At 42.6% G+C, this 13,394-nt stretch overlaps 1 protein-coding gene across 3 annotated transcripts in view; it reads right to left on the reverse strand.

Moving 5' to 3' along the window:
• FMN2 (formin 2) overlaps positions 1-13,394 on the reverse strand; it is a 103,394-nt gene that overhangs the window by 54,991 nt on the left and 35,009 nt on the right. For 2 of the 3 annotated variants that reach the window (XR_007243578.1, XM_048485567.1), the window contains exons 4-5: positions 12,408-12,419; positions 9,610-9,668 (exon numbers count right to left, since the gene is read on the reverse strand). Coding sequence is in view for 2 of the 3 variants with exons in the window: in XM_048485567.1 (XP_048341524.1) it covers positions 9,610-9,668; positions 12,408-12,419 (71 nt within the window). In the remaining variant the exon portion in view is untranslated. The remainder of the gene's footprint in view (positions 1-9,609; positions 9,669-12,407; positions 12,420-13,394) is intronic. The other variant, XM_048485575.1, reaches the window with a different exon arrangement.

Below are 13,394 nucleotides of genomic sequence, written 5' to 3' on the forward strand. Positions count from 1 at the left end.
AATGTTTGATTTCACCTTTCAGCCTTTCTGTCATGGTCTATTTTTAGAACAGTGACCAAAGTATGTCAAGTACAGGGTGGGCTCCAAATATTGTTGGGGAGGCTGTGGAATACCTTCCCCTGTAAAAAAAAAAAAGCAGAACTTTCCCAATGAAGCATTCCATCTAACCCAGGATCAGGTATCTTCCTGGGTTCTTTCCTTCCTAGGCAATGCCAGCTTTGTGCAGTGGCCTCGCCAGCCTGGCTAGATGCCAATGGGAGTGAGGCGGAACAGAAAGCCTGAGAGCAAACACATGGAAGGTAGCTGGCTAGGAGGGAAGAGGCGGAGCTAGGCGCTGCTGGCACATGTAAGGTTTCCAACTCTGGGTCAGAAAATTCATGGAGATTTGGAGGTGCCATCATGTAATTGCAATCAACAGCCGTTGGGGCCGGTTCCTCCTCTCCCTCGAGCCCCCACGGCACATAAATGGAGCCATCGCCGCCATGCCTGGCGGGCCGGATAAATGCCTTCAGGGGGCCACATTTGGCCCCCGGGCCGTAGTTTGGGGACCCCTGATGAAAATGAATGCTGATTGCCCTTACTACAGCTAAAAGACTCATACGCTGTAAACAAAAAAGCCTATCTCTGGTAAGTCAATGGATTGAGGATCTTAGAACTCTGTCCATATTTTAAAGTGCGGCCGCGCCTTACCGCGGCCGCCGTTGCGGGGGTGGGGCCCGGGAAGGGAGGCTGCAGCCTGGCCGCCTATGCGGCCGGTGTTAGGAAGGTTTCCGTGCATGCACGCCGGATCAGGCACATGCGCGGACGGCGGCAGCGATGTCGGCTGGCCCATTGGGAGGGCCAGCCGAGCGGACGTCGCTGTGACTGGCGGCTCTCGCGTCGTGCGAGAGCGTGTCAGTCGAGGGGGTGGGGCAGGGCCTTTAAAAGGCCCTGCCTCGTGGCCAGGCCCCATTCGGAGCCTGGCAAGAAGACAGTTTTCCCTCCCACACGGTCCCCTGCTTTTGTTGTTGGAGTTACTTAGTTTGCACTTGTTCTTTTGTCATAGCCATTTGGCCTGGTTGTGCACATGGGGGGGATGATCTGATGGAAAGGGAAGCTGGGGGAGCTCCCCTGTTTTGGCACACCTCCTTAAGAGGTGGGGGTGGAGCAAGCTCAAGGAAGGGATGCCCCGCGGGGGGGCTGAGAAGCTTGCGCCCCTAGTGTAAGTTGGATGGGGCCTCCAGTCATGGGCATTTCGCCGGACTGGACATTGTCTCACTCCAATCTTTCGCCTGTTTTATTCCTCCAGCACCGGGCTGAGGAATCAGTTTGCACTGGGGTCAGCACTTGTGCTGCCCTAAGGCTTGGATCACCCCCCATGCTGCCCCATCTATATTTCCTATGCTTTCTGTTAATAAAGTTCTTTGGCTATGGCCATTTTGAGATACACCATATTAGAATTCAAGTTTTCATCAGGGAACACAGGCAAGGATTTAGTCTATGTCACATAGCCCCATTTCCAGTTATCCTGATCACTAGAAGGGATTTCAAATAAGTAGTGTTGAGTAACAAGGCTTCTGCTTTTGATGTCCCTTGTGATGTCTATGACTGCCTTTTCCCTTCTTCCATGTCCACCTTTTTCTACCTTACTTCCTAGCTTGGCAGAAACTTGAGTCTGATACTGCAGTGCATCTTGTTACTGTGGAACAACATGATCGCTCTCCTGGAATCACAACCAGAAAATGATTACAAAACCACAAACTCGTAGGATTTTGTTTTGCAAACAAGGCTGTTTTAAAAGACTTAGACACTTTAAAGTTGACACTTTAAATTAATGTAAAAGTGGGAAACAATTAACTTTAATGAAAGGATTTTCACATTTTACATTGCCCCTTGATTGCCTACATAAAAGGCCAGGTTGGATAAAGAAGGCCAATAGAATCCTATTGCCCACACAGTCCAAAGGCACAGTGAGAGATGAAAGTTCCTTCCCAAAAGCACCTTTTTCCAATAGATTTCTGCCCTTCTTTTAGTTCAGTAATGAAGTGCCAAAATAGAAACCAAGTAAGTTTCCATGCAGGCCTGAACTCGAAATCTAGATTCAAATTGTGGCTAAAGGATGCTATTATCCATCGCTTTATGGTTAGACATGCAATAGAAGTCTAGCTCTTATAAAACTGATAGAGGGGGGATAACACTCATCTGTGAATAATAAATTCCAACTGAAGTGAATCATTTTACACAACTATAAGGGAAATATTAATTTTGACACATTTGGATAATAAAAAAGGCAGGGGTTGAAAAACACCAGTGCAATCTGATTGAATGTAACCTTGAGCTGAATGTCTTAAATCATGCCAAAAGGAGCTTTAGTAGGATTTGTTTGGAGAAAACTATTTATTTGCTTTGGTTATAGATTGGAAAAGTTTACTTTTACCCCCAAATCTTTTCCAAGTCTTTATTTTCCTAGAGAACATTTTGCCTCTTGTAATTTTTCTTCATCTATCCACCCATAGAGGAGATGAAAGGATTGCTTCAGGAAAAACAAGACAATTACCTTCTATGGAAAAATTGGCCTGTTTTTGAGATAACTTCTAGAATGTCCCTAAAAAGATTAATTAAGTTTACACTATCTAAAAATCTTGTTTGCAGAAAGATGGATTTTTTCCCTCTGAGTTCAGCCAAAGAAGAAAACATTAGATTAACCACATCCTTTAATATCCATACGAACTAACCCGAACACAAAAGAAATTATTATTAAATAATAAGGCACATAAGAGATGGCATTTCTAATTGGAGATAGTCTCTTTTGTCTGGTCCACATTAGACGTTGATCTCTCAGGTCACCTTCGCAAATATCAAAGACTCTAGGATCCTTCAAGAACTGTAAAGTTTAACAGTAATAATGTTCAATTTGTACTTACCAAACTAGTGAAGGTGAATACAGTTAATGCTGAAGGAAATATCTTGAACATAACTATGTTTTTTTCAAAAGAGTGAAATTTTAGAATAAGTTCCCTAAAAACATATTGATGAAGTAAATTTCTAAAATAAATAAAATAAAATAAAGGGGTGTGTATAAAAAGTTGACCTTATATACCGTATATACTTGTGTATAAGTTGACTTTTTCAGCACATTTTAATGCTGAAAAAGCTCCCCTTGACTTATATTTGGGTCTTATACTCAAGCATATACGGTAACTGTATATAGCTAAGCTCTGTTTGTGTAGCCCTGGGTCCATTAGGGGGAGCTAAAGAGCTCAGATTTTCCATATAAGGAAGGAAAGGCTCCATTTCCTCACAATTGTTAAGAGGCCTGTATTTCAGGTATGAGAATGTTTGTATTAATTGTTGAGTAGGGAATATTGTGTTTATATTGTTTGGAGGCGGTTGCTGGTTGGTTGCGGCAGAGCAGGTTAAAACTGAATCCATCGAAGATGGAGATCCTCTGGCTTGGTCGTGAGGGGGGGGCGGGACTTTCTGGCCACCGGTGTGGGAGGGGGTCACATTGGCGCTGATCCCCTCCATTCACAGCCTGGGGGTGCACCTGGATTTGTCTTTCAATGGAGATTCAGGTGGCCCATATAACCTGGGTTGCGTTTTTCCATCTTCGTCAGGCTCAGTGGCTGGTTCCCTTCCTCTCCCAAGCAGACCTAGCCACTGTGATCCATGCAACAGTCACCTCCAGGTTAGACTATTGTAACTCGCTCTACGCGGGCCTTCCATTGCATTTGATCTGGAGACTAAAACTGGTCCAACATGCGGCGGCGCATCTGCTCATAGGCAGCGCCGTTCGAGATCACATTCAGCCTGTGTTGCGCCAGCTGCATTGGCTCCCGGTGGAGTTCCGAATCATCTTCAAGGTGTTGGTGCTGACCTTTAAGGCCTTACATGGCCTGGGACCCTCGTATCTTCGGGACTGCATCACCCCATATGTCCCTGTATGGCCTGTCCGTTCGGTTGAGGCAAACTTACTGGTGGTCCCTGGCCCCTCAATGATGCGGCTGGCCTCCACGCGGGGCAGGGCCTTTACGGCTCTGGCCCCAGCCTGGTGGAACACTCTTCCTCCAGCTATCCGGGCCCTGCGGGATCTTGGTGAGTTCTGCAGGGCCTGTAAGACGGAGTTGTTCCACCAGGCCTTTGGAGAGACCAGCTGCTGAAGGTGCCCCCCCTCTTTTGGCTCTTTACATCTGGGCCCCTCTTTATCTAATGGGACTCACTGTCCCTTCCTCTTGGGGAGGATTTAAATATGGGGTTTTGTCAGACACCATTTACTATTCTTATCACTGATTTTAAAGGTTTTAGCAATTACATTTAAAACTGTGTTGGCTTGATTGTACTGACTGGGGGGACTGTGTGCATTTAGCACTGCTCTTTGAGCTCTTTCTGAAGTTCTTCAAGGTTCTGGCAGTGCTCACTGACCTTGGATGGGTCAGGCAACAGCTTGTCTCCTCCAGAGGGTCTTCCTGGCCTGTCCCTGGGTGTGGAGGAAGCCCTTGTTGCAAAAGTCCTTGTTGCCTCCGCAGAGGACCTGGCAAAAGTCTCCCTGACTGGCAAAAGAGCCATCAGCCATTTTGAAGCTGCTGAGGCTTTTCTCGCCAAAAAAGGGGCTCACTGAAAATGGTGCTGAAACACAAATGCGCCGGAGCGTCTCACAACCGCACACCCACTACAACAAGGGATGGAAGTAGGCGCTAGAAATACACATGAGACGAGTGAAAACAACGGAGGAGAGGGGAGAGGGAAACCGACAAAAAAAAAATTACCTCACTCACACCTAACAAACAACAAAGCGAGGAGATAAGCCATACTCTCTGTTGGAATTTTCAACCTTGTTTGCATACAGCAGAGCACAAGCAGCATGGAATTCTGGGAAGCTGCATGAACATTCTAAAGGTGACAGTTGAAAACTATTAGTAGTATTCTGTTATTCCCTGACTGACTGAGTGAAGAGAGGTTGCTCTGTATATTGCTTAACAAATGCTATGTAAAAGTGCTCTGACTAAAAAGCTGATGTTTAAGCACAACCAAAACTGTAACAAACAATGAGCTGTGAATGTAACTGTATATATGTGATACTTTGTTGATGTGTATATACTGTATATTTTTCTCTCTCAGTTAAAGTTCTCTTCATGTTTATGAACTTCTGAAGTAAAAACAGCTGGTCTTTTGAGAGATAACTATGCTAATTTGATGTGCCGCACAATCCACATTTCTGCTCATTACTCTGCTTGACAGGATTATATATTCTAAATATACTGGTTGCCCTTCACTCCCTTGAAAGAGGCAGGAACAATACTGGCAAGAGAGGGAAAGTTGGTGCCACAAGGGGAAATGACAGAAGTTTTTTTGAGTTCTCCTGCCTCCCTAGAGATATAGGAAGAGGGAACAAACCCAAAGCGAGATGTCAAATCCACCTCCAGGAGAGAAGGTGGCTGTCAAGCCAACTTACCGCGGCTGCCATTGTCGCCAGGGGAAAGGTGGAGCTCCAATCCTTCCCTTCCTCTGACACATGGGCAGAGCGGATTCAGGGGGGATCTGGGCCTGTGCGGGTCTGCACAGCCCATTGGTCACAGGCTGACGCAGGATGCATCATCCTGATGTCAGCCACGCACCCCCTGTTTTTCCTTAAAAGACAGGGCCAGGCACAAATAGGCCCTCTTTGCCTTGCCACCTGGAGAACATTCTCACCCACTACTCCCTGTTTTCACGGTTTTTGGTTATGCGTTCTGCTCTTTATTTGTCTGTTTGCCTGTCATAGCCGTCTGGCAGTTTACGCATGGGGGACTGATCCTTGGCTGGAGTAAGCTGCTTGCTAACCCATTTGGGATGGAGCAAGCCAGGAGTCAGGATGCCCAGGAATGGGCGGAGCCAGCTTGAACCCCACAGCAAGAGGGGGAATCTTCAGAATGCGGCCCACCGCTTGTCTGCAATTTCCCCTCATTGCTGCCCTTAGTTTAGTTGTGGTCTATTGTTTCCTCAAACAGGTGGGTTTGAGGAAAGCGGGGTGCTGGGGGACAGCCTTCATGGCTGCCCAGTATTCAGATCAGACCCCCATGCTGCGCCTTACGCTCTTTATTCTTTCATGCCAATAAAACGGATGGCTATGGCCAATTTTAATTACCTCAAGAAAGTGTCTGTGTGTTTTCTTCAAACTACCAGGTGTGTTGTCATATGCAACAATATCCCTCCCTCAGGTAGCAATTCAGATTTTATTTTATGAGGCTGATAGGATAGATGGCTTATCAAGTGCTTCAAAACCTGCAGTTCCAGAGCCTACGTATTTATGACAGGAATCCTTGTGGCAGTTTGTTATGCTTTCCTGGCTCAGTACAAGGAAAATAAATCCAACCCACAGCTTCTATCAAATATAGTAGTATAATTCAAATCTTATTTAACTTTAACAAAGCTGATTGCTTCTAGCAGAAGCGTGAGGAAGGGGAGCATACTCTACAGTTTGAATGAACTGAAAAAGTGATTTTCACAGCTCAAAATGTGAAATATGAATCTGCACTAAACATAAAATAATCATATTAAGAAAGACACAATCCTAACACATAATGTGCATTTGACTGTGCAAAAACTGGCTTTATTTTACTTAATAATGTTATTTGCTTGGATCCCACAAACCTCATTTGCTTGCTCTCTGTGCTGGGCAAATTGCATGCCATGCATTTGGAACACAAACTGAAATTATTATACAGGGCACTTGTTGGAAACTATGTGAGAAGTCATTCTGTCACATGATTGGTCTGAGTTACTAACTGATTCATATAGGATGTGTTCTCCTTTGTATTATGGTTAAATCCCTACAACTCCCTTTACATTTGCTAATTATTTGGTTACTACAAAAAATTCCAAACACATATGCATAATTTTTCTGGCAAGATGTAACTCACTTCCAATAGCGAAATACTCAGAAAGCTTAAACATATTCCCTGGGCTGAAAAAAAAAGCTGTTCTGCACCAGGAGCTATTAAGACCATCTCACATGTGTTGTTACACTCTCCTCTACTTGCAGAAGCAAGGTGTGATATCTTGGGATCTCTTTTTCATGCTCCAGTAATTATATTATTTCAAAACTGTTATTTTCAAACAATGTGGGCTGGCTAACAGCTATAGCCAGATTTCTCGCATTTTTTAAACTATCTTAGTATATATTGCTTTATTGTATTCCTTTGTTTTTGTTTTATTTATAACCCTACCAACCTACTGTTGAAAGGATGAAATGAAATTTTGGAAATGAAATAAAATTTAAAATTTGATACTGTTACAAATTGCAGCATGTTTTCCTCTTTCATTTAAATTATTATTTATTATATCTAAAAACTGTATAACTTGTAAAAATACAGAAAGATCTATAAGGTAGTTCACAGCCTGTTGTCGACAATAGCAGAAGCAAGATCATTCAGAACAGTCAAAATGAAAGGTTGTTTCCTCAAACCGGCCACTTTTTCCTTTTCAGTTTGATTGCAAAACATGTACTAGCACATGAATGCTCAGCATGCATGCACTATGTCTTTCTAGCCTTGACTGTGCAATTATTGCAGGATATAATGGGTTCTACTTTAGCATAACATATGGTAGCTCTGACCCATGCTATGTGTACCCTCACAAATCAGTTAACTGTTTCCTTTTGTGTGGCTGTACAGCCTTATCACAAAATATTCACGCCGGATAAATACTCCAGAAGTCAGTTAGACACCTTACTCTTAATAGTCCAAGACTACACACATGATGGGTATTTTCCAAGCTTAGAAAGACTTCAGGAGAAGTCACTAATCATGCAGATATAGCTGTGACTGAGCAACACTAATTCTGCCAGGCACCAGTATATGACTCAGATAAAATATTTTATGGTCATTGAGAAATACTGTCAAGTTTTACAGGGGGAAAAGCCCTAAACCGTTTGGTTTTAAAAACTCATTCAGGAGACTGTAACTGCCATCTAGTGGTGATTCTACAGATGATTCCATTTTAATGCATTCTGACCACTGCCATCTTCTGAGGCACAATGTGTGTTTAGGTGATTGATCAGTTGGCTCGTCTACTTTAGTTGTAATATACTATGCAAAAAAATGTTTTCCAATGCTGTTTTTAAATATCTATGGCAGATTCCGCATGGGCCAAAAACAGCAGTGTGAAAATGGTGTGAAAATGGTGCAAAAGGGTTGAAAACGGTGTAAAAGGGTTTATACTGTTTTCACATCGTTTTCACACTGCTGTTTTTGGCCCATGCGGAATCAGCCTATGATTTTTATGACTTTCCCTATGACTAAGTCTGTGCTTGAAAGTTTTAATTTATAAAAAAAACTGGGATACCAAGACAGAACCTACAATTACTTGGGAAAACAGAGTGAATTGTCTGTCTCTTATAGCCTAAATAGGCCAAAATGGAAATATCTCCTAAAACCAAAGTTAGGCCCATGGTGAGAGCAGTAGGGAAGAGCTGAGAGAGTGTCAGGAAATACTGATAGGAGTTCCAACATTCTCAATCTATTGATTTACCAGAGGTGGGTTTTTTCCAGTGTCATAACACAAGTCTTTTAGCTGTAGTAAGGATACTTTATAGTTGGTTCAATACCCGAGGCTCCTTCCCTAACTTTACAGTTGGTTTATTACCCAGTTTTACCCAGTATTACTGCTATATCTCTAAACACCTTCAATTGGTTCACGGATCTTCATCTATTGTGTAGACTTCAAACTGTATAGTTGGCTTCATTTATGACTTCCTCTCTCTTCCTCTCATTTCATTTCTCCTTTTTGACTGGAGTGCTACATTGTACTGGGACCCAAGTAACCCCCTAGACCAGGGGTAGGGAACCTGCGGCTCTCCAGATGTTCAGGAACTACAATTCCCATCAGCCCCTACCAGCATGGCCAATTGGCCATGCTGGTAGGGGCTGATGGGAATTGTAGTTCCTGAACATCTGGAGAGCCGCAGGTTCCCTACCCCTGCCCTAGACTGTTTGGTCCGAAAAAAACTGCTCCAGTGACACAATCTGACCCTACATGTGTAGAGGATGTTTCAAATGTTATAGATCTGACAAGTATACTAGTTTGGGTAACACCATAGACCAGGATCCAACAGCACTCCTAAGCTATGAACCTGCTCCCTCAGGGGGAGTGTAGTCTCTTCCACAACAGGCAGCTTTGTCATTGACCAACTGTACTTCAGTCTTGTCTGATCTTCAGTTTATTCATCCCATTACCTTCTCCAGACACCTGCTCAAGGTTTTCCACAGACCTACCCTATTCTACTGATAAGAAGAAATAGTGCTGGGTATCATCTGCATATGGGGGCCCTACACTTCAGGTCCGTGGCCAATCTCTCTTAATACTTTCATGCAAATAGTAAATAGTATGGGATCCCTGATAGTATAAATGCAATGGGAACAAGTAGCAGCCCCTCCTCCATCTTCTGGAATCAGTCAGCCAAGTAAGAATAGAACCACCAGAGCATAGTGCCTCCCACTCCCAATCAGCCAGCCTCTCCAGAAGGGTGTAAGAAGCACGAAAGTGCCTTGTATAATTAATGCAGCATTTTTAAAAATCAGTCTATAGATATTGAAGAAACTGTAAATGGGTTGAAATCACTAGTTTAAAATAGTAAGTATTCATAGACCTTACCTGCACCTGAACATCCTCTGTATATTCTGTCTCTGTTTCCACTGTAGCATCTTCCAATGCTGGATTGCAAAATAAATACATAATAGAGTGGGTTTTTTTAAAAAAAATTGAAACAACAAGGCTTCTTGAAATAAAAAACTTGACTACTATGCCAAATCACAGACTTTATCCAAGCCTGCTTCTGAATAAAAACTGCATATTTGCATCTGCCACATTTTTAGAGTTATTTTTAAATGGGTATGAAAGGAGTCTGAACCTGGCAGCCTCTCGCAGAAATATGTAACATCTTTAGCACAGACTGCCATGTTTAATATCTCCAGCATGATGATGCTCTAAGGACAGTTTGACAGCTGTAGTTTGCACCTTTATTCAGACAACCAAGCTCTATCATACTGTTTTTTAGTCCTGTTGGGACAGTAGATGTGTTGTGGTACAGAGCTCTAAACCCAAGGCTAACAGCGAAAATGACTCTGTTTGGTTAGAGATGTTATGTAAAAAGAACCTTTAAAATAGCCCCATTGAGTAGGGACCATGTTACAGTGGAAGAGCACATGTCTCATGGACAAAAGATAGTCTTATCAGTTCAAACCTCCCCCCCCCCCCACCTTTTAGAAGTGTATCAGAAACCAGGGCTGGGAAAGACTTCCTGCAAGTTATCTTGGAAAGTTTCTAGGAACAGTACATACAAAGAGCCAGGCAAACCCAAGGTCTGATTCAATATTAAGTAGTTTCATCCACCCACTGTCTGTCTCTCCATAATACTCAACACACTTCTTTAAATTGACTTAGCATTTAAGTGTTTATCCAGTCATCAAATCAGGGGATGATCAGTACCTCTTCCTCTGAGGATATTGGATAGACTGCTACAGAAGAAACATGAACAGAAATAGCCAGCCCCACACAGAACAGCACATCTTATCATTTTAATAAGAGTTGTAAGGATCTGTAAACCTGAACAATTGAACAACCTTTTTTCTGCTCTTGCATATATGTCAGCAGCTTTACCTTCTCATTTATGTGCACTTTCAATCTATGGTTAGCAAATGCAGGTGCTGCGAGAGATTAGTCGTAGTTTCTCCTGCAATTGCTTATACTGCTGCAGAGGAAAGATACTTGTATGATGGAAATGCGGCTGCAGTGAAAGCTCCAAAAGCTGCCAGCCCTGCATGCTATTGCACCCTACCCATTTGCACACATGTGGCTTTATTAGATCACAACCTAAGATTTGTGCTGCACTCCAGTTGTGTGTACTAAAATGAAAAGGGGCCACATGGGTTTTGTGGTAGTACCTCTCTTTTACCACAAGGGGGAGAATATTCAAAAAATATTCACCATGAAAGAAGCACAGCCATTTCAAAAACAGTTAGAAATCTCTTTAAGGCAGTTATTCTACAGAAGAGGGACAAAAAGAACCCTTTCCAGTACCCACTTTATAGTTGCCTTGAGTTTATCAGTTGACAAAGGCAACCATGTAAGCATAATGAATAAGTGTATAGACTCAAACCAAGACAAATTGGGGGGAGGGGCAAGGGTTCATCCACTCTGCCAATGCATCCACTAGGAGCTGCAAGAGATCAGGGATGAGGAAGGATCATATCATAGCTCTGCTAACTCGGGAACATTTATTTGAAATTCAGTATACCCCATGATAAAATATTTTGCCCACCTGCTATTTGTCCCAGTAGTTCCATGATGACAAGCAAGCCCTCTGGTTTACGTGTAACAAAAAGTGAGGGGAGCCATTGTTAAAGCCAGAACACGCTGGTCAGGTGTGAGCTGAACCCAACCTCATCCTATGACTTATTGTAATTCACAAGCGGAAAAGGGCACTAGGCCTCAGCAACCGCCCACTGCAAACTACCTGCATCCCATTCCCTGCAGGTAAGCCAGGATTAGAAACAGGAACTGGACGTAGTACACCCAAGCCCTATGTACCACCAGCAATAAAGGCTGCAAAATTTACCAATGCAGTCTATTCCTTCCATGAAATGATTTTTTTTAACTTTTTCAAATTTTTAACAGTTTTATAGTTCATCTGCAGACACACTATTCAAGTGATTGGTCTTTTTAATTTTATTACAAAATCTAACCAGAACTTACCGTGCATCAAGTTACATATACTTGATTTGGGTATAGCCTGTAATGAATGGGTATTTTCATCCCTCTCAGTAATTATTTTTTCAAACACTCTGCTATAATTGCTTTTGTCTTTTATGCTTAGAGTAATGTTCTTAGTGGGCGTTTTCAGTGGGGCAAATGGAAGCACATGGAAATCTAGGCAGCATTTTATCTCCACTTTCAACAGCCAGAGATTAGTTTCCTACTCAGAGGTGGCCAGTCTCTAATCATACAGTCTTGTGACACCTTAACGAGAACAAATTTGGAAACAATCCAAGTTGCTCAATGCAACTGCCCTGAAGCCACCTCTTTATCCACCAATGAAATTAGCTGAACCCCTTTTCTATTGTCTCATGTCATCAATGAGGGGGTGAGGGCCAGCAAGTAGTTTTCTAGGGTCTATACTATTGTCTGGAATAAAACATTAGTATGCATTCAACCAATCTAGTTAGGGAAGCAATTGTTGCAAATTCCACCCTCCCATTGCAGACTCCTACTTTACCCTCTATGCAACCCCCTAGAGAGAAAGTTAGGGTTTTCAGAGAGCTGAAGAAAGTTCCACTTCATGAGGTCCATGGATCACTGAATACATGCTACTGACTGGCACTAATACACAGTTTTTGTGTGCATACAATTTAAGAAAAGGCATTAAAAACTGTACCATGTACTTCATTACTTACCTTGTGCATTTTCTTTTAGCATGCATGTAAAAATATGATCACAGTTACTCACACTGAACAGTAATTTATTTATTTATATTTACATGTACCATAAAAGCTAATGATGAATTATTAAATCCTTATCAACAAGTGTGTTCACATGAACAGTACAATTGAGGCTCAAAATATTTAGCCCATCTGCCATTAAATATGGAAAAAAATCCCCAAAAAGCTACGTAGAAGCATGTACCATTTCCCCCAGCTTTTTTTTTTATGATCCCAAAAAATTCCAAATCAGCTCTCTACCACCTGCTGCTTCTGAGCCCAAGTGAACTTTGGCGACAGTGTCCAGCAAGTAAATGAGGGAGAAAGGGAGAGGAAGAGTAATTTCATCCAATTTTTTAAATGGCTGTCGGGCTTAGGTGGCCAAAAATCATTCCCCCTCCCAATCAACATTTTTTGAAATCTGCTTTTCTGCTTCCTTATACCACTGCAATTTTCCAGTCAAAAATAAACTTTAAAAAGTCAAAATGGCTTTTTTGAATTTGTTTTCAGTTTGGCTTTATCTGGATTCACAGCCCTATCAGTACCCCCTTTTCTGCTTTCTGTGGACTAGCCTTGTGTGAGGAAAATAATAATATAGGGCACAAGTAAATTGCTGCCAACTGAATACAGTGGAACCTCAGTTTTCGTTGGTAATCCGTCCAAAAAGAATCGATGAAAACCGAAACCGATGAAAACTGAGGCAAACTTTTCCCTAGGAATCAAGTGTAGGAAATCCAATTAATCTGTTCAGGAAGGCACTCCAAAAAAACATACCAAAGAAGCACATTTTGGTGGAATAAAACTATAGTGTTTAATGCACTGAAAACAGTAACAAAAAAATAACACTAGGATCAACTTCAGAGCCAGTGGACCAATGTCGCACCTCAGAGAAGCTCGTCCACATACAAGGGCATGTAACAGAGGCAGCCCTGAGCAAGGCACCTGTAGCCCCTATGGAGGCAA

Source organism: Sphaerodactylus townsendi, linkage group LG01 (assembly GCF_021028975.2).
Source record: "Sphaerodactylus townsendi isolate TG3544 linkage group LG01, MPM_Stown_v2.3, whole genome shotgun sequence".
NCBI lineage: Eukaryota > Metazoa > Chordata > Lepidosauria > Squamata > Sphaerodactylidae > Sphaerodactylus > Sphaerodactylus townsendi.